The 19,964-nt window shown below is 42.6% G+C and overlaps 1 protein-coding gene across 1 annotated transcript in view; it reads right to left on the bottom strand.

Annotated features, from left to right (window-relative positions):
* Positions 1-201: 201 nt before the first annotated feature.
* ZRANB3 (zinc finger RANBP2-type containing 3) overlaps positions 202-19,964 on the bottom strand; it is an 89,044-nt gene continuing 69,281 nt past the window's right edge. Inside the window, exons 15-21 of the mRNA XM_081935088.1 lie at positions 19,522-19,613; positions 17,396-17,497; positions 13,291-13,436; positions 10,287-10,433; positions 1,961-2,360; positions 665-796; positions 202-571 (exon numbers count right to left, since the gene is read on the bottom strand). Of these exons, the coding sequence (XP_081791214.1) occupies positions 473-571; positions 665-796; positions 1,961-2,360; positions 10,287-10,433; positions 13,291-13,436; positions 17,396-17,497; positions 19,522-19,613 (1,118 nt within the window). The 3' untranslated portion in view covers positions 202-472. The remainder of the gene's footprint in view (positions 572-664; positions 797-1,960; positions 2,361-10,286; positions 10,434-13,290; positions 13,437-17,395; positions 17,498-19,521; positions 19,614-19,964) is intronic.

Raw genomic sequence — 19,964 nt, forward strand, 5'->3', positions numbered from 1 at the left:
TTATTGGTAGTTAATATAGCAATCATACCCCTCTACTTGCATCAGATGATACCAAATCCTGGTGGATAACTATCAGATTTGAATGTTAATCTTGATGGATCCGCGCATATACATACAGACACAAAACCGTATTTTGCCAGTTTTGCTTTTTACATTAATATGTCAAAAATGGTTTCTGTATTTTTCCATCTACATAAAAAATTAATGTAAAAACACCAGAGTTTATTTTGAGATGAACTAATGTACATGTTTAATTTTATAAAAGATACTTTTGTTTAACAGCAAGGATTGTTATGCAAATTATAACCTACCCTTCAATCTGTTCCACAGTTGTGGATCAGATGTTAAGAAAAATGCACTACTAATGCTGCAGTACCAAGGATTTAAATAATTGCATGAACATTTCCCACATGGTGTTTTCTTAATGAGCTGTACTAAGAGCTATTACAAACATCAATTTCATCAAACCTTTTCATAATTTTACAAAAAACTTTGTGATGTCGGATGAATATTTTGATGCAACACATTGTTTTTTAACTTGGCTTCTTTCTTTTGCTTGTTTTGCTGTTCTCTGAAAATATACAAAAGAAAAGAAAAAATCATATGAAATCCATTTCTTAATGTTGAAAGTTCATGAAATTTTGTTGCTGCATCCTGTACTTACCTCCTTGTGACAAACTGTGCATAGTGTTTGGAAGTTTTCAAGGGTACACTGTCCACCCCCACTGAAAACTGGCTTGATATGATCCACTTGCCAGAAATGGCCCTCAGTTGGGTTCAGGATAATTTCATTTAACTGAAATAAAATAGGATCAGTGGCAGTCATATATGTCCCGGAAATGAATCATATACTTATATATCTTCCTTCCAATATGCTTTTGTTGCTTTTAGTCAAATTAATTTGCTATATGCCTCAGAAATAATAATTGTTCCAGGAAAATAGCAGTGCTCATTTGAGGAAAACACAAACTATATGTCAATTCAAATATCACCAAATCATATCTGTGAAGACCAAACATCGGGAAATCAACTTTGTTCTTAATTTTTAAACTGATAATAAAAAAGAGCACGTATGCATCATTATACAATTGTTAGCCTGTCTTCAAAAAGTTAGATAGCCATCCTTCATTCTAAAAACAGGAAAGGAAGTACATTGGAGATCCAAATGTATTCCTAATGAGTTGGAAATGAAATCTAGCACAGCAAATAGCACTGTTAGTCTCAAACTCAGATTCATATGGGATAGCTGCTAAACTCTGCCATCAGAAATATGTGGCTATGTCAAATCTGGTAATTAAAAACCTATAAAATAATAAATTCTGATATTCTAGTATTAGCTAATATTTTTGAGACACAAGACCAAAACAACAACATATATTTCCTAGTCTTGTTTTAATCTGCAATATTGTCTCTGAAAAGCTAAAATAAATTTAATTCATTTTGCAAAGGAATATGATTAAGACTACAGTTACCATGCTTACATCTGCTGTGTTGAGAGAGCAGCCAGTCTTGCTGAGTTACAAGCTGTTTGAATAACACAATTTTTATTCTTTCAATGCTTGGGCCCGATAACGAATGTTCATAACATTTATGCCATAACAATAACCATGTAGTCTAATTATTTCATTGCATGAATAGCAGTTTTGCATGAAAATAGCTTTAATATAATTGTTCAGCCTTTGAAAATAATTCAGAAAAAGTACCTTCACACATGCAAGTCCAATACCTTTTTTAAAAAAGAAGTAAAGGAGGAAGTTAAGGCTTCCTCAAGGAAAAATTGTGGCTGTTTTAGGAATTGGAATTAACATCGGCATATGGATATATACAAGCAACTGCAACTGCAATGAGTATCAGAAAGGAATCAAATTGCTTCTTCCAAAATATATTTTTTAAAGTTCCCCTATATTTCTAAAACCATCCATCACAAAACAATTTTGTGTATTCTGGTCACATATTTCACCTGTTTTAAAGGAAGTTTGGACATCCAAGACTTCTCCAAAATATCTTTGCGCTGACTCTTTGGGGCATCTCTGACACAAAGGTAAAGTTCTTGGGCATTCAACCCACATAACTGGCAAACCCCGTGTTCTATTTCAAAAACTTTAGTTCTTAGGTAACTATTATTAGTGTAGAAGAAGAAATCTTCCTGGCATTTAAGAGAACAAAATCGCGTGTCCCAGGCAGTATATGTCAACGTTGGCTCAACTTGGATTGTTGGCTTTTGGCAGTTTAGGCAAAGTGGATTCCCTTCATTATTGACTGCTTGTAGATAGCCTTTGCTTGATGAAAATTCCTTAACAGCAACAATCTGGTCAGAAACTAAACTGGCATCTGGGCAACTTCCATCTTCTGAAGGCAACCTAAAACAGAAATGATAATATGGTAAATAAATGTATACATGCCTAGATTATGTTTCTACATTTGTGTCCCATTGTTTCACTAGGCAGGAGTAGGCAATCTGCAAACCAATGTACTCTTGTCATCTCATTTGAGCAGCCCCAGATTATGTATCTGAAATTTGGTAACAAAATGGTTGAATGATAACTGCACAAAGGGTTAGTGGATTTAAGTAAGAAAATGGATGCTTCTCCGAAGCAGCCTGTGATAGGAGTCACTGATGGGTTATTCTCATGTCCAATCTGCCCAGAGACTGTTTAAAGTTTAGACCACTCCCCTCTGCTTCCTCTGCATGGCTCCAGTTTAATCTCAGTCTCGGACTGAAAAAGTACTGTATTTGCTTGGCTCTTTGGACTTGAGTATTTTTTTCCCATCCTTGACTCTTCCCACCTCCTCTCCTTTCACCTCCATCTGTGTGTGAGTATTTGTGAACATTCTGTGCTTGACTGTGAGGAACCATTGAACTGCTGGGTGCTGTAGTGGGGCTCCAAGCTGTGCGCCACAGGGCGCTGGGAGCGCAACCCCTTTTTCCATCCTGGGGTCGCTTGGGCTCAAAGGAGGCTCCTGGAAGAGTGGCTCGGATGAACTCACTCCCCGGCATTGGACTGCGTGGTCGGCGGTCGCCATTTTGAATCAGGCAGCTGTTGGGAGATGCATGTGGCAAGGTGCAAGGATCAGGGCTGCTATTATCAACCACACTGCAAGCGATCCAAAGCCACTGTGTGTGCCTCAGGGCACTGAGGAGGCCAGAGCTCCACCGTAAATTCGAGGACAGCTTCCAGCTGGCCAGCGGGGCACAGAATTGAGCCACAGATCAGCGGCGCCATTTTGAGTGGGTGCGCCGGTTCAAAGAGCACCCAAACCGCTTGCCAGCAGCCCAACTAGCTATAGTGTGAAGGAGGTCGGTGGTGGAGAGGTGACGCTTCTGGCTGTGGGCTCACAATGAGGACATTACAGACTCTGGGTTCCTCAGTTAACTTCAAGAAGAGTCATCTGGAACCCACCACTAGGCTACAGCATTTGGGGGCAGTTATTGACACAGTGGAGTGCGAAGTGTTCCTTTCCCAGGAGCTTCGTGGTGGATGTCTCCAGCCCTGGCAAAGGGCACCCTGTTCAGGGAGCCGGATACATTGGACGTCCTCGGACTTACGACAAAAACATCAACTGGCTGGAACTCAGAGCGATCCACCTAGCTCTTTGCCACTTCATGATGCGGGTCGCTGGCAAACATGTGCTCGTCCTGACAGACAATGCTCTCATTCAAGCACCAGACAGTCAATTGAAGCCACTGGGGCTCTGGATGACTCAGGGCCCCCTGACACGGCGCCCCCTCCTCCTGTGGAATCCTCCAATGAGGGGACATGGACAGGTCTATCAGGTCCGCGAACCAATGCCGCCAGGGCCAGCAGCGAGCCACTACGATCACTTCTCCCCTTTCCGCCACTAATTTCCTCAGGACCCCGGGAATGAGGTGAAGGGGGGAGGCACACAGAGAAGCCCTTCCAGCCATCTGCATAGAAGGTCGTTGATGTCTTCGCTCCCCGAGTCGGAAACCGGGAGATAAACCTCTGGAATATCTAGAAATAGACATTGATCCACATATTATGTGGGCTGCATTTCGAAAAATCCTCAGACTTCCTGCCATAATGTATTTTTTATTGTGAGAGAACAGAAATTATTAAATACATGTATCCCTATTTAATTAAATCTAGGCATATTTTATTTTGGACTAGAATATATGAATTCTTTGTCTTTGCTTATATTCATGGAGTTACTAGCAGGTGGATTCTGGCAGTAACTACAGCTGGTTTGCTTGTGGGCACGCTGTGCGTGCACGCTTGCGTAGTGCAATAAAAATTGTTCTGCGCTTGTGCAGAAGCAAAAAACAAGATGGTGGTGCCTATGGCGCAACCCCTTTTTCCATCCTGGGGTCGCTTGGGCTCAAAGGAGGCTCCTGGAAGAGTGGCTCGGATGAACTCACTCCCCGGCATTGGACTGCATGGTCGGCGGTCGCCATTTTGAATCAGGCAGCTGTTGGGAGATGCATGTGGCAAGGTGCAAGGATCAGGGCTGCTATTATCAACCACACTGCAAGCGATCCAAAGCCACTGTGTGTGCCTCAGGGCACTGAGGAGGCCAGAGCTCCACCGTAAATTCGAGGACAGCTTCCAGCTGGCCAGCGGGGCACAGAATTGAGCCACAGATCAGCGGCGCCATTTTGAGTGGGTGCGCCGGTTCAAAGAGCACCCAAACCGCTTGCCAGCAGCCCAACTAGCTATAGTGTGAAGGAGGTCGGTGGTGGAGAGGTGACGCTTCTGGCTGTGGGCTCACAATGAGGACATTACAGACTCTGGGTTCCTCAGTTAACTTCAAGAAGAGTCATCTGGAACCCACCACTAGGCTACAGCATTTGGGGGCAGTTATTGACACAGTGGAGTGCGAAGTGTTCCTTTCCCAGGAGCTTCGTGGTGGATGTCTCCAGCCCTGGCAAAGGGCACCCTGTTCAGGGAGCCGGATACATTGGTGCTAACAACCGATGTGAGCCTGTTCGGATAGGGGGCACATCTCGACTCTCAGCTGACCCAAGGTCAATGGACGTCCTCGGACTTACGACAAAAACATCAACTGGCTGGAACTCAGAGCGATCCACCTAGCTCTTTGCCACTTCATGATGCGGGTCGCTGGCAAACATGTGCTCGTCCTGACAGACAATGTCGCCGCCAAAGCCTATGTCAACAAGCAGGGGGGCACCCATTCCCTGGCCCTTTGGAACGAGGTTGCGAAAATGGGTGGAACGGCATCTCCTGTCGCTGAAGGTGGAGCATATCTTGGAAGTGGAGAACCAGCAAGCCGACTGGCTCAGCAGGGAGACTGTGGACCATGGAGGAATGGCAGCTGCATCCTAGAGTCTTCACCGAGATTTGCCAGAGGTTTGGCAGGCCAGTCGTGGACCTGTTCGAACGCACAGGTCCAGAGGTTTATCTCCCGGTTTCCGACTCGGGGAGCGAAGACATCAACGACCTTCTATGCAGATGGCTGGAAGGGCTTCTCTGTGTGCCTCCCCCCTTCACCTCATTCCCGGGGTCCTGAGGAAATTAGTGGCGGAAAGGGCAGAAGTGATCGTAGTGGCTCGCTGCTGGCCCTGGCGGCATTGGTTCGCGGACCTGATAGACCTGTCCATGTCCCCTCATTGGAGGATTCCACAGGAGGAGGGGGCGCCGTGTCAGGGGGCCCTGAGTCATCCAGAGCCCCAGTGGCTTCAATTGACTGTCTGGTGCTTGAATGAGAGCAGTTGAGGACGGCCAATTTCTCAGCAAGTGTGATCAGGACAATTGAGGCATGCTGGAGACAATCTAACACCCGCATTTATAATGCGACATGGTCCTCTGTGTCCTGGTGCCAGTCTGTGCAGGTGGAACCGGTGACGGCTTCAGCGCCATAAGCGCTGGAGTTCCTCCAGGATGGACTCAAGAAGGGACTTTCCCACAATACCCTCAGGAGGCAGGTTGCGGCACTGGCAACAGTCCTCAGGGGGTGGGAGGCTCTTGTCCGCTAGCACAACACCCAGTTATTAAGGTTTCTTTGGGGGCAGCAAATCTTAGACACCCCCCATGGGTCACGGGTTCCTTACATGGGACCTACCTACGGTTCTTCAGGTGCTAACTGAGGCTCCCTTCGAGCCCTTGAGGATAGTGAGCTTTCAGTTTCTCACCCTTAAGGTTGTTTCCTGGTGGCGATTATCTCCGCCAGGCACATTTCTGGGCTCAGAGCTCTGTCATCTAGGGCTGACCTGTGCACATTTCACGACAACAGGGTCGTTCTTAGGCTTGACCCTTCATTCTTGCCTAAAATTAACTCTCCCTTCCATAGGGCTCAGGAGGTGATTCTCCCAGACTTCTGTCCGGCGCCGTCTAGGGAGAGGGAATGGTTCTGGCATCACCTAGATGTGAGAAGGGGGTTGGAGGCAATCTTTGTCTATTTCCAGCCCTCTACCCTAAGGGCAAGGATGTCACCAGCTACCATCGGCAGGTGGATTAGGTTAGCCATCAGTAGGGCATATGCGGCATGCAGGCTTTGGTTGCCAGCTGGCATCACGGCACACTCCACTAGGAATGTGGCCACGTCTGCGGCCTAGTCGACTCAGGCGCCTATCAAGGATATTTGTAGTGCAGCCACCAGGGCTTTGCCCTCGCCTTTCATCAGGCACTACTGGCTGGACGCTTATGCTTCACTGAGGCTTTCTTCGGTAGGAGGGTACTGTAGGGAGTGCAAGACACTCAAGAGGCTCAGGCCCATTGGTTCCCTGCCATGGACATCAAGCTTTGGTATGTCCCATCAATGACTCCTCCCACAGGCTACTTCGGAGAATGTCCGTTGGTCTTACCTGAACTGTATTTCTCGGTGTCCTGTGGGATGAGTCACTTTCCACCCTAGTTAGAGTGCCTTGCTGGCATGAAGGGTCTTGAGCCAGGTTTTAGTGGCTGTTGGGTCAGTCAGGGTCCTGGGGTTGGGGTGTTGGCATTCCTATACCCTTCCTTCCCAGGTTCTTCTTTGGAGCACTGACCTTCAATTAAACTGGAGCCATGCAAAGGAAGTAGAGGGGAGTGGCCTCAACTTTAACCTCAGTTCTCTGGGCAGATTGGACGTGAGAATAACCCATCAGTGACTCATTCCCACAGGACTTTCTGATTCTAGCATTATTCCCCACCACACCCCAAAAAAGACTGAAAGCGTTGGTTAAATTGCAACCTCACAGGATTGAAATATTTGTGCCAACCTATTTCAATTATGTACCATTCACTGGAGAAAGCAATTATGTTTGGAAGAGTTAGTGGCAAAAGGAAACCAGGCTGCCAAAGAACACGGTGGTTGGACAGCATCAAAGCTGGAGGGGCATAGAGCCACTCAAAGAAATAGTGCAAGATCAGAAGATGTGGAGAGCTGGCTCACAGAATTGCCAAGAGTCAGATTCGACTGAACGGATAACATCATCACCATTACTGAATAACCTATGGTCCCAAGCAAGTTATAAAATCTAGAAATAGACATTGATCCACATATTATGTGGGCTGCATTTCGAAAAATCCTCAGACTTCCTGCCATAATGTATTTTTTATTGTGAGAGAACAGAAATTATTAAATACATGTATCCCTATTTAATTAAATCTAGGCATATTTTATTTTGGACTAGAATATATGAATTCTTTGTCTTTGCTTATATTCATGGAGTTACTAGCAGGTGGATTCTGGCAGTAACTACAGCTGGTTTGCTTGTGGGCACGCTGTGCGTGCACGCTTGCGTAGTGCAATAAAAATTGTTCTGCGCTTGTGCAGAAGCAAAAAACAAGATGGTGGTGCCTATGGCGCAACCCCTTTTTCCATCCTGGGGTCGCTTGGGCTCAAAGGAGGCTCCTGGAAGAGTGGCTCGGATGAACTCACTCCCCGGCATTGGACTGCGTGGTCGGCGGTCGCCATTTTGAATCAGGCAGCTGTTGGGAGATGCATGTGGCAAGGTGCAAGGATCAGGGCTGCTATTATCAACCACACTGCAAGCGATCCAAAGCCACTGTGTGTGCCTCAGGGCACTGAGGAGGCCAGAGCTCCACCGTAAATTCGAGGACAGCTTCCAGCTGGCCAGCGGGGCACAGAATTGAGCCACAGATCAGCGGCGCCATTTTGAGTGGGTGCGCCGGTTCAAAGAGCACCCAAACCGCTTGCCAGCAGCCCAACTAGCTATAGTGTGAAGGAGGTCGGTGGTGGAGAGGTGACGCTTCTGGCTGTGGGCTCACAATGAGGACATTACAGACTCTGGGTTCCTCAGTTAACTTCAAGAAGAGTCATCTGGAACCCACCACTAGGCTACAGCATTTGGGGGCAGTTATTGACACAGTGGAGTGCGAAGTGTTCCTTTCCCAGGAGCTTCGTGGTGGATGTCTCCAGCCCTGGCAAAGGGCACCCTGTTCAGGGAGCCGGATACATTGGACGTCCTCGGACTTACGACAAAAACATCAACTGGCTGGAACTCAGAGCGATCCACCTAGCTCTTTGCCACTTCATGATGCGGGTCGCTGGCAAACATGTGCTCGTCCTGACAGACAATGCTCTCATTCAAGCACCAGACAGTCAATTGAAGCCACTGGGGCTCTGGATGACTCAGGGCCCCCTGACACGGCGCCCCCTCCTCCTGTGGAATCCTCCAATGAGGGGACATGGACAGGTCTATCAGGTCCGCGAACCAATGCCGCCAGGGCCAGCAGCGAGCCACTACGATCACTTCTGCCCTTTCCGCCACTAATTTCCTCAGGACCCCGGGAATGAGGTGAAGGGGGGAGGCACACAGAGAAGCCCTTCCAGCCATCTGCATAGAAGGTCGTTGATGTCTTCGCTCCCCGAGTCGGAAACCGGGAGATAAACCTCTGGAATATCTAGAAATAGACATTGATCCACATATTATGTGGGCTGCATTTCGAAAAATCCTCAGACTTCCTGCCATAATGTATTTTTTATTGTGAGAGAACAGAAATTATTAAATACATGTATCCCTATTTAATTAAATCTAGGCATATTTTATTTTGGACTAGAATATATGAATTCTTTGTCTTTGCTTATATTCATGGAGTTACTAGCAGGTGGATTCTGGCAGTAACTACAGCTGGTTTGCTTGTGGGCACGCTGTGCAATAAAAATTGTTCTGCGCTTGTGCAGAAGCAAAAAACAAGATGGTGGTGCCTATGGCGCTGCCCAGAAAACCAGTTTGGGGTGTGTGGCAGGCCTGGTTCGTTGCCGGTTCCAGCGACCCAGGCCACCAAACCACTACTGGTTCAACCAAACCGGTCTGAACCGGTAAGAACCCACCACTGGTTCCTAACATGCCACTTAAAAATCAAGCGTAGCCCTCATTGTTTAAAATGTTGCATATTTATGCTTATCACTGTATAGCAAGGAATGATTCAATCAAATAACTCCAAAACCTTATTTTACACATATTTTCTAACACAGTACTGGTTTCCTGCCAGATTCTTTTGAATCTAAATTAAATTCGATGTACAAAAAGACATTTCGATTTTAGCTTGGGTCAAACTAAGAAGTGATTTTAAGGCTCTTGCAGAAAATCAACAAAGGATCAACTGAATAGAAAAGACAATAAAAACATAAAAATAAAAAAAATGTTTTCCTGTACAAAGAAGTCAGAAAGAGAAAGGTTATGATAGCTGATGAATTTGTTACCAAAGAACACAGCAACTGTTATTCCAATTTTTTAAGAGAAATTGCCCAAGTCATTTGGCTAGGTTTTTTTTTTAACCAAAAGAGGTAACATATCCAATGTTGTCAACTGCAGACTGAATACCAGAATCAAAAACATCTATTAAAGTTTAAATACTAGAGATATCAGAAACATTTTCATCATGTGCTGAAAATATAACAGACATTAGGAAAATTAGGAAGGCATTTTCTTAGCAAGGCATTTTCCAACTGACAACATTGCTGCTGAAAAAATGCAGTGTGCTAGTACTTCACTTTATCAGATGAGGGCTCCAAGAGGCACCACAAGTTGCTGGGTATGAATTCTCTGAAAATATTCAATTATCCAAGTCTAACTGCTTTATTACAGAGCCAGTTTGGTGCATGGATTAAGGCCTCAGGCTAAAACTGGGAGACACTGAATTTTAGCTCTGCTTTAGGCACAGAGCCAGGTGGATGATTTTGGGCCAGTCACTTTCTGTCAGAAGGAGGCAATGGCAAACCACTTCTGAAAAACCTAGCCAAGAAAACTGCAGGGACCTGTCCAGGCAATCTCTGAGAACTGGGCACAATTGAACAGAAATGTAAAAGTACTTTATTAGAATGTCACACTTCTTTTTTCTTTTCCCGAGCACAACTAAACTTACTTTATAAAATGGTTATCTTCTTTTCCAACAGAGGATCCATGGGCTCTTATAACTTCTCTGGATGTTTTTGTGATTATACGAACGCTACCTCCACTGCTGTCAGCTTTTGTTAGTGAAGCTCTGGCAATGTCTTCTTTTGTCATGTACCTAAAATATTAAACACTGTTCTTAGCTTTGAGCAAAGGCTAAAAACTGAGATGCAGAATTTTCGAACAGATGGCCCTCACAAGGTGATCCCTCTCTGCCATGAGCAAACTACAGCATTGATTACCGATCATTACTTCTAAAATGTTAATGTTAGGTAAGGATGTCTCGCAAGGAAACAGATTTTAGTTTCTGGATTCAACTTTTTCTCACAAGATTTGCAAAATAGTCTACTGGGAAGGAGCTACGTATAAAACAGTGGTCAGACATACAGATACTGAATTTCAGAACAAGGTTTTTGCCTGTATGCGTGGTAGCCAGAAAATTAGTTTTTAGTATATGACTATGGATTCCACAAATTCTCAACATACAGAAATAATCTATTTACTTTCCAGTTTTATTTCAGCAGCCTAGCTGGGGGACAGACTTATTTTATTTTATTTTATTTTATTCTTGCTAGAAAGCTTTGCTAATATTTTGAAGGATTATAACTACCATATTTATCGGCGTATAACACGCACTTTCCCCCCTGAAAAATAGGGGGCAAATGATGTATGCGTGTTATACGCCGATATATCTATCTAAACGCCAGATGCACAGAAAAGGATCACGGAGCGCTACTCAGCGGGGTGTGGGCGAGAGGAGGAGAGACTGGCTGAATATTCTCTCCTCTCCCCGGACACCCGACTAAAACGCTTTCTTTCGCCCGTGGAAGAGCTCATGCGGGCGAAAGGAAGCGCTTTACTCAGCGGGGTGTGGGCGAGAGGAGGAGAGAATGGATGAGCCGTCTCTCCTCTCCCTGACACCCGACTAAAACGCTTTCTTTCGCCCGCGGAAGAGCTCGGGAGGGCGAAAGGAAGCGCTTTAGACAGCGGGGTGTGGGTGAGAGGAGGAGAGAATGGATGAGCCATCTCTCCTCTCCCTGGACTCCCGACTAAAAGTTAATAAAAAAAAGTTCTGAGCTACCCTTATTTTGCTTCAAAGTTCTTTATTTGAAATTTAAATTTTTTTCCTGAAATTTCCCTCTTAAAATGAAGGTGCGTGTTATACGCCTGTGCGTGTTATACGCCAATAAATACGGTATATCCCCATTACCTTTTACTCAATTCTGAGTTATAAACAAGGTTTTTAAAAAAACCCAAACCAAAAAAATACATTATCGGGAATTTCTGATTGTTATGTCTTAAGAGTGATTATGTATTCAGCATTTTTAATTTCTCTAAACTTTAGCTTGTTCTATTTATGTTCTATTCACAATTATGTTTTAGCACTCAAATCTGGAAAAAGAAATGATATATTTGTAGAACATTTGCTTCACACAAGCTCTTCATCATAATATGTAGTGAAAAAGTTACATCTGCACTGTGCAAATATATTGAGTGATGATCTGCTATTTGGTTATTAACAACAGCCCATGTGGAATCTGTGGGATCTATATGTACAACATCAAGAATGTGATTTTAAAGTCCTATTTTAGGGCCAGGAACAGGTTTACAAACTTTTTTTTTCTATTTAGTTAAGATTTTTTATTTATTCAATTTTTATAGCCGCCCATCTCAAGTCAATGAATCGTCGGCTTACAGCTCAAAAAATGTAATACAATTAAGAACATTTTAAAACTATAAAAACAGTAAAAATGTCCAAAATAAATATACATGTCAGGCAAGATACTTGGCGAGTTAGCAATACAGTCAGGAAACAGGACCCAATCAACACCCAGGTTTGGGAGCCCAATTTTTAAGGCTTTACAAAAGGCTAACAGGGTTGGGGTGATTCTAATCTCCATAGAATTGGAGCCACTGCAGAAAAAGCTAATTGTCTTGTCTCTGCTAGCCAACACTTGTTTGCTGATGAGATCTACAGCAGGCCCATTCTGCTAGATTGGGTTGGATGAGTAGAGACTCTTGGAAAAAAGGCAATCCCTCAGGTAATCTGGTCGCAAGTCATTGTAGGAATTTAAAGCTGACAACCAGAACCATGAATTGCACCTGGAAACACACCAATAACCAATGCATCTCGCGCAAAAGTGCTGCTATGTGTGCTGCATATCTGGCACCATTTACCACCCGCACAGCCACATTGGGCGTCAGTTAAAATGTCCAAATGCTTTTCAGAGGCAGCTCCACATAAAGCATATTAAAATAGTCTAAATGAGAGGTCACAAGGGCATGAGTTACTCTGAGCAGAGTCTCCCGCTTCAGTATAGGTGCAACTGGCGCACCGCCCAAAAGGTGTGTAAAGGCCCTCCTAACCATGGTTGCAATTCGAGCAGAAGCTGTGAGTTTAGGAAGACCCCAGACTGCATGCCTGGTGTTTTGGGGTAGAAATGGAAGAACCTTTTTTTCAGAGGGTTCAAATATTCATAGCCATTCTGTCTTGGTAGGGTGGAATCAGAGCCCATTCTGCCCCATCCAGTCCTCAAGATATTAGGATAGGATGTCTGTAGCATCACTCAAGGGCCCGGGCAACAGTTCTAAAGCTGGGTATCATCTGCATATTGATGATAGCTCGCCCCAAAATGGCAAACATAATCCATCCACCCATTCTCCTAGTAGCACTTCATTGTCCAGTTTGACTTTTTGCAGCAAGACCAGAATTGGTGATGAGACTATCAAAAATGTCAAGTGGATCAATTGGGCAATGCAAACCTTGTGAAGGAAACCTTCCCAACTATTGTTGGGGAAAGCACTTACTGTTGATTTTTATTCTCCACAATTCAAAAAGCATTTGGGATACAAAGACATTTTAAAAAGAAGGAAGATTGTCACTTCATTTAGCATCATTGTGACGAAAGTGCAATATAACTGCTTGAGATATAATACTTAGACCAGAGTCGAGACGAGGCTAGCAGTACACACACCGTTTGGTACTGGTGAGTTTGGCTTGTTGTTTAGACAGTATTTCTTCAGCAGCGAGAATAGGATTAGAAAAAATCTGGCCACTTTTTCTGATAATTCTCTGTCTCATGGCTGTTAGAGTAGTCCATTCTCTCACAAACCTCAGTATCTAGGAAAGAATTGTTGTTCCTAATAATTATTCATTAAAACTGTGAAGATTTTATTTTGAAATATACACCCAATAGATAACAGTAGGTTTTAAAAATCATTTCAATGAAGGACATGCTCTTTATGTCATTTACCTGTACCAACATTCAACTACTTCAAAAATAAATGAAGCATTTCGTAATATAGCAGCAGCCTCAGTATTGATGGGATAGGGAATCCCAGAAGCAGAGGAGAACTCAGTAACATCCAATCTCTGTAGCTCAGAATGCAGCTTCAAAGAGGACTTGGTCATGGAACTTAAATTCTCTTGATAAATTTCTTTTCCCATCCATTTCAATCAGCATGCTAAGAGCTAGGCATGTCAACAATTGGGCAGCCATAGATATCCTGCCTTGATCGTTCTAGAGGTTAGCAAATGTATACATCCATTATCATGGATAGCAATATAGCCCAGTGGGTCGATACTGGGTGACAGGCAAGAATTGCTCTGCTCAAATTCTGTCTTTCTCAAACATTTATTACAGTAGGTTACCTTAACCAAACTATTTTCTCAGCCTCGGTCTCTTCAACTAGAAATGATCTTCCATTATAAGGCTGTGAGCCTGGAATGCACTGTACAAATGTTAGTGTTTGCATTTAGCAGAAAGGCTCCAGTATATTCCTAATGTGTCTTTGATACCTCTGAAAGTAGAAAAGCCTTTATTGTTCTTGTACATGCATACACGTGGTCATAACCATATTAATTGGCACCTATTATTTTATATTTTGCTTTGTAATACAGGAGCAGCTGATGACTGCAGCAATCAACACTTTGGTATTTTCAGATGTTCTTGCAATATGAAGTGTGTGTGTGGGGGGGAAATCTACTATAGCCTCATTTGGGTTTTCAGAAACAAATATTTTTAAGTTTTTGTATGCTCTGTCAGATTCAAAATGCCAAACAGTTAATTACATCAATTAAATCAATGCAATTGTGTAGTAAAGGATGTGTGACAAAGAGGAGGAACCTCAGCAAATGGTTCAATGTCAAGCATGAAGTAAGACAACATAGGATGTTTGGTGTTTGATTAATTGATTGATTGATTGATTAATTATAAGGAAATCTTGAGATAGTGGCCGAGGACACAACTGTGCAGGCAGTTATTATGCATGCACAACTGCGCAGGCAGTTATGCATGCATAAATATTGTTGTCATATTGGCTAAGAATGTGAATAATTTTGCAAAACAATACGAGACAGCGTGTAGCATTGAGGTATACAGATCTGACCATTAGTTTATCAAAGAGCAAGGTAAATTGTTTGACAGGGGAAAGCAAATGAAAAATTGCAAGTTATATGTAAATGGCTAAAAGCTAAAGTAGTAAAGTAAATGAATGTGTGTACTTTTACTGCATATCAGAAAAATAGGGAAATGGAATTTACAAGTTATACCTACACTGGTAGAAAGATAATGGCTAATGCATAGTCTATCATGGGAATGTTTGTCAAAAGAAGTAAAAGAAGCAAAAAAAGAAAGAAGCTATGTATAAGAGTGTGCTTCTGTCTGTTCTCTTAAATGAAAATGTCAGTATTTCAGGAAAAGCATTGATGTTGAGCATAATGCAAACAGGTTACAAGAATCAAGGAGAGACAGATGATAATAAATGTGGAACTAACGCAAAAGTGAGTGATCGGTACTAAAGAAATACATCAAAGTGACTGGTACATACAGAGATAATGAAATAGGCTTGAATTATTAAACAAATACAAGAAGGAAGAGTGAATGTGAAGAGGTGAAGAATGATGAGAGGTTTTGGCTGAATGGATGAGATTCTAAAAAAAAGACAGAGGTGAAAATTTTAAAGCCACTAAAACAATTTGGCATAGGAATGTGGTGGAAACAGTTAATGGTGGTAGTATAAAATGCAATTTTATTTTCATTTCTTAACGTATGCTTTTATATGTCTTTGCTTACTTCTCTTATTGGTATCAACATTATGATTATGATTACTCTGTTGCTATTCATGTACACCAAGAGCTTCTGCAGCAGAGACAAATTCCTTATGTCTAATCAGATGGCCAAATAAAGTATTCCATTCCCATTCCCTATTCCATTCCATTCTACAGTATATTATTTCTTCCTCTTCTTCTGGGTCTTGCACAATTACTTACTACTAAAGGGAAAAGCATGAGTAAGTATTATGAGTACAGGTGAAACTTGAAAAAGGAGAATATCGTGCAAAAGTTCATTTATTTCAGTAATGCAACTTAAAAGGTGAAACTAATATATGAGATAAGACTCATTACATGCAAAGCAAGATAGTTCAAGCCATGATTTGTCATAATTGTGATGATTATGGCTTATGCTCATGAAACCCCCAAATCCACCATCTCAGAAAATTAGAATATTACATGCAATCAATAAAACAAGGATTGTACATAGAACAATATCGGACCTCTGAAAAGTATAAGCATGCATATGTACTCAGTACTTGGTTTGGCCCCCTTTTGCAGCAATTATTGCCTCAATGCAGCGTGGCATGGAAGCTATCAGCCTGTGGCACTGCTGAGGTGTTATGGAAGACCAGGATGCTTCAATAGCGGCCTTCAGCTCTTCTGCATTGTTCAGCCTCATGTCTCTCATCTTTCTCTTGGCAATGCCCCATAGATTCTCTTTGGGGTTCAGGTCAGTCGAGTTTGCTGGCCAATCAAGCACAGTAATCCCACGGTCATTGAACCAGGTTTTGGTGCTTTTGGCAGTGTGGGCAGCTGGAAAATGAAGTCAGCATCCCCATAAATCTCATCTGCAGAAGGAAGCAGAAGGAAGTATGAAGTGCTCCAAAATATCCTGGTAGACAGCTGCGTTGATCCTGGTCTTAATGAAGCACAGTGGTCCAAAGTCCTGTTGCTCAGTGGTCCAAAGTCCTCTTTACTGATGAGAGCAACTTTTGCATCTCATTTGGAAGCCAAGGACCCAGAGGATGGAGGAAGAATGGAGAGGTCTATCAAGCACAGTAATCCCACGGTCATTGAACCAGTTTTTAGTGCTTTTGGCAAAAGTTGCTCTCATCAGAAAAGAGGACTTTTCTGATGAGAGCAAGGAGCAACAGGACTTTGGACCACTGTGCTTCATTAGGACCAGGGTCAATGCAGCCGTCTACCAGGAGATTTTGGAGCACTTCATGCTTCCTTCCGCAGACGAGATTTATGGGGATGCTGACTTCATTTTCCAGCTGCCCACACTGCCAAAAGCACCAAAACCTGGTTCAATGACTGCGGATTACTGTGCTTGATTGGCCAGCAAACTCACCTGACCTGAACCCCATAGAGAATCTATGGGGCATTGCCAAGAGAAAGATGAGAGACATGAGACCGAACAATGCAGAAGAGCTGAAGGCCGCTATTGAAGCATCCTGGTCTTCAATAACACCTTAGCAGTACCACAGGCTGATAGCTTCCATGCCACGCTGCATTGAGGCAGTAATTGCTGCAAAAGGGGCCCAAACCAAGTACTGAGTACATATGCATGCTTATACTTTTCAGAGGTTCGATATTGTTCTATGTACAATCCTTGTTTTATTGATTGCATGTAATATTCTAATTTTCTGAGATGGTGGATTTGGAGTTTTCATGAGCTGTATGCCATAATCATCACAATTATGACAAATCACAGCTTGAACTATCTTGCTTTGCATGTAATGAGTCTTATCTCATATATTAGTTTCACCTTTTAAGTTGCATTACTGAAATAAATGAACTTTTGCACGATATTCTCATTTTTCAAGTTTCACCTGTACATATGAAATTAAGCAATTTAGTCCTTGTACAGAGAATGTATGGAGTGTTTTTCTCCCCCCAAAAAGGAATAGATATCACTCAAGAAAAGCAACTCTTAAGATATCAATTTAGGTCAACATGGTCAACATTTATACTTTGGGCTTTATTTGTAGCTTTATCAAGAATCACAGAATTAAACTTACCAGTGTACGGTTCTGTTTTTGTTGAAAACACGCTGGTAAATCTTCCCAGTTGCCTACTTTTATATCAAGTGGAATGAAATTGCAATTGAGAGGCTCTCCATCCTGGACAATAAAATAACAGACCCTTAGTATCTTAGATCAGGAAGTTATTCAGTCTGCTAATGGTTTCAAGGAAGAGCTAGTTATTGTACATGTAAGTCAAGTGGCCATCTGTCACATGGATTACATCTGAGTACACATTACTTCTCTATGTAAGAGGCAATGTGGAAACTTGTAGAATGCGGACTTCTTCTGCATCCCACTTTTTGTACTGAGCACAGCTCACATTAAACCCTCTCATTTTCCCAGAGACTGACATAATAAAATTGAGATGAATATCATTTGATCAGAAGTGGGGCACACAGATATCTATGATAGATGTCTAGATAAGTAACTGGTTCTTCGGTTGGAATCTGTAATTCACACATGGATGGCCTAGTTTATTACTTGGAGAAGGGTGTGATGCTCATATGCTGATTTAATAAAGTTTTCTAAAGATTGTCTAGAATAGCCTAATGCTGGGAAAGATTGAGATCAAAAGAAGAAGGGAATGAGGTGGCTGGATGGAGTCACTGAAACAGTAGGTGTGAGCTTAAATGGACTTCAGAGAATGGTAGAGGACAGGAAGGCCTGGAGGATCGTTGTCCATGGGGTTGTGATGGGTCAGACATGACTTTGCAACTAACAACAAAAAGATTGTCTACTAGGTGAACTGAAGCCATGTACTTCCTGATCAGTTGTTGGATTCTACCGGTTCGGCCCAGTTTGGGTGTATCAAAGATCAGCTAAGAGTGAACCGGTTCGCTCCGACCTTTGGGTGGGCCCGCCTGTCCATGGGCTATACTTACCTATACTTCCTTGTTTTTTAGCCCAGCTGATAAGGCGTGGCAGAGCCAATTGCCGCGCCTTAGCTGTTTTGACGTGCCTCAGCTGCAGTAGAAGGTAAGTGTTTTTTTTAACCCACTGCGTGTGCAAAGCACGCACTCAGCAAACCAGTTGTTAGACCAATTGAATCACACCACTGGCGGCCACAAAAGAAAACTAGAAATCTTCTGGTAGAATGGGTACTGATCTGCAGAATTGTTGTTTTCCAACTCATAACAAAACTATCCTTTTAGACACAGCTCAAATTTGTAGATTAGCTTTCAAAGGACAAGATTTACAAGTTTTGCAGCTTGTAAACTGGGTCTTCCACCAGCTGAGATGGTTGGACTTCCAGCATTAAGAAACCGCACCATTTAAGAAATTGGGTCATTATAGAAATGAAATAATAAAAAGAAAAATTAGGTAGTTGGTTTCCGACCTGAGCATCTGGCAACAAAATTAATGGCGAAGCCAATTATATCAAGCTCTCAAGAGACATTAAATGTTGCCTTTTGCAAATTCAGCCTGAACATTAAATAATGATAAGGTAGATCTATTACACTGACAACAGAATGGGGACATGGGGAAATTTGAAGATAGTACCTGTGGAGAAAACAGCAATCCGAGAGCAATTGGTCATGTAGGGATGGAGCTTAAAATCTGCTTTGAAGAGACCAAAATATCTCTTCTCAGGACAGAGTTGTCCTGAGGACATGATACAATATCATAGGAAGGTGCTGTGCTGCTTATAGGACTATTCCAAGCAACAACTAACCCAGGTTGAAAATTACATTATCTAGAGGGGAAAGGCAAGAATGGGTGGAAAGCCAGTACTCATAGTAGATTGTATTGTCATATCATGGAATGCTCCAGGAATTGTACACTAGCTGAATTGGGATAGTAATATAGTTGATACTGCAATATCAAATGGTCAATCTTAAAAGAGAAAGACTCAGTGAGAAGCAACAGAACTGATGGAAACGAGAAAAAGGTGTTCCCAACGGCAAAAAATAAGTATGCTTATGCATCTTCTCTCCTCAGTTTCCATAAACCCCTTTTAACTTATGTCCCTCAAAACTTGGCCACTTTGATGCAGTTTCATTCAACAACCTATAGAATGTTTTTTTAGAGGGCATAGAAAAGTCATGAGGAAAAGAAATAGAAACTCTTACACCAATCAGAATTCTACAGGTACTTCTTTGAATCCAAAATTAATTTCCCACCTTTGTGTAGACATGAATTCGGTCAGTATTCCTACTTGCACAGAACATTAGATTATGATATGTTAGGATGGATTCTGAATCGTTTGAATACTCTGTAAATAAAAATGATGAGTTTTATTACAAAATAATTTTACTTTCATCTTTTTATAACAATTATGATAATGAGCATGCCATTGCACAAGCACATACAACCTGATTTACCAAGACATTTCCTAGGAAGCAACTACATTCTTAGATCCTACCTAATCTGTTGTGGCACAGGGGTTATTTAGTACATGATAGATTTAAGTCAGGGGTGTCCAAACTTGGGAACTTTAAGACTTGTGGACTTCAACTCCCAGAATTCCCCAGCCAGCATGGCTGGGGAATTCTGGGAGTTGAAGTCCACAAGTCTTAAAGTTCCCAAGTTTGGACACCCCTGATTTAAGTAATCTGGTGATTCA

This window comes from Natrix helvetica, assembly GCF_964273705.1.
Source record: "Natrix helvetica genome assembly, chromosome: 1".
NCBI lineage: Eukaryota > Metazoa > Chordata > Lepidosauria > Squamata > Natricidae > Natrix > Natrix helvetica.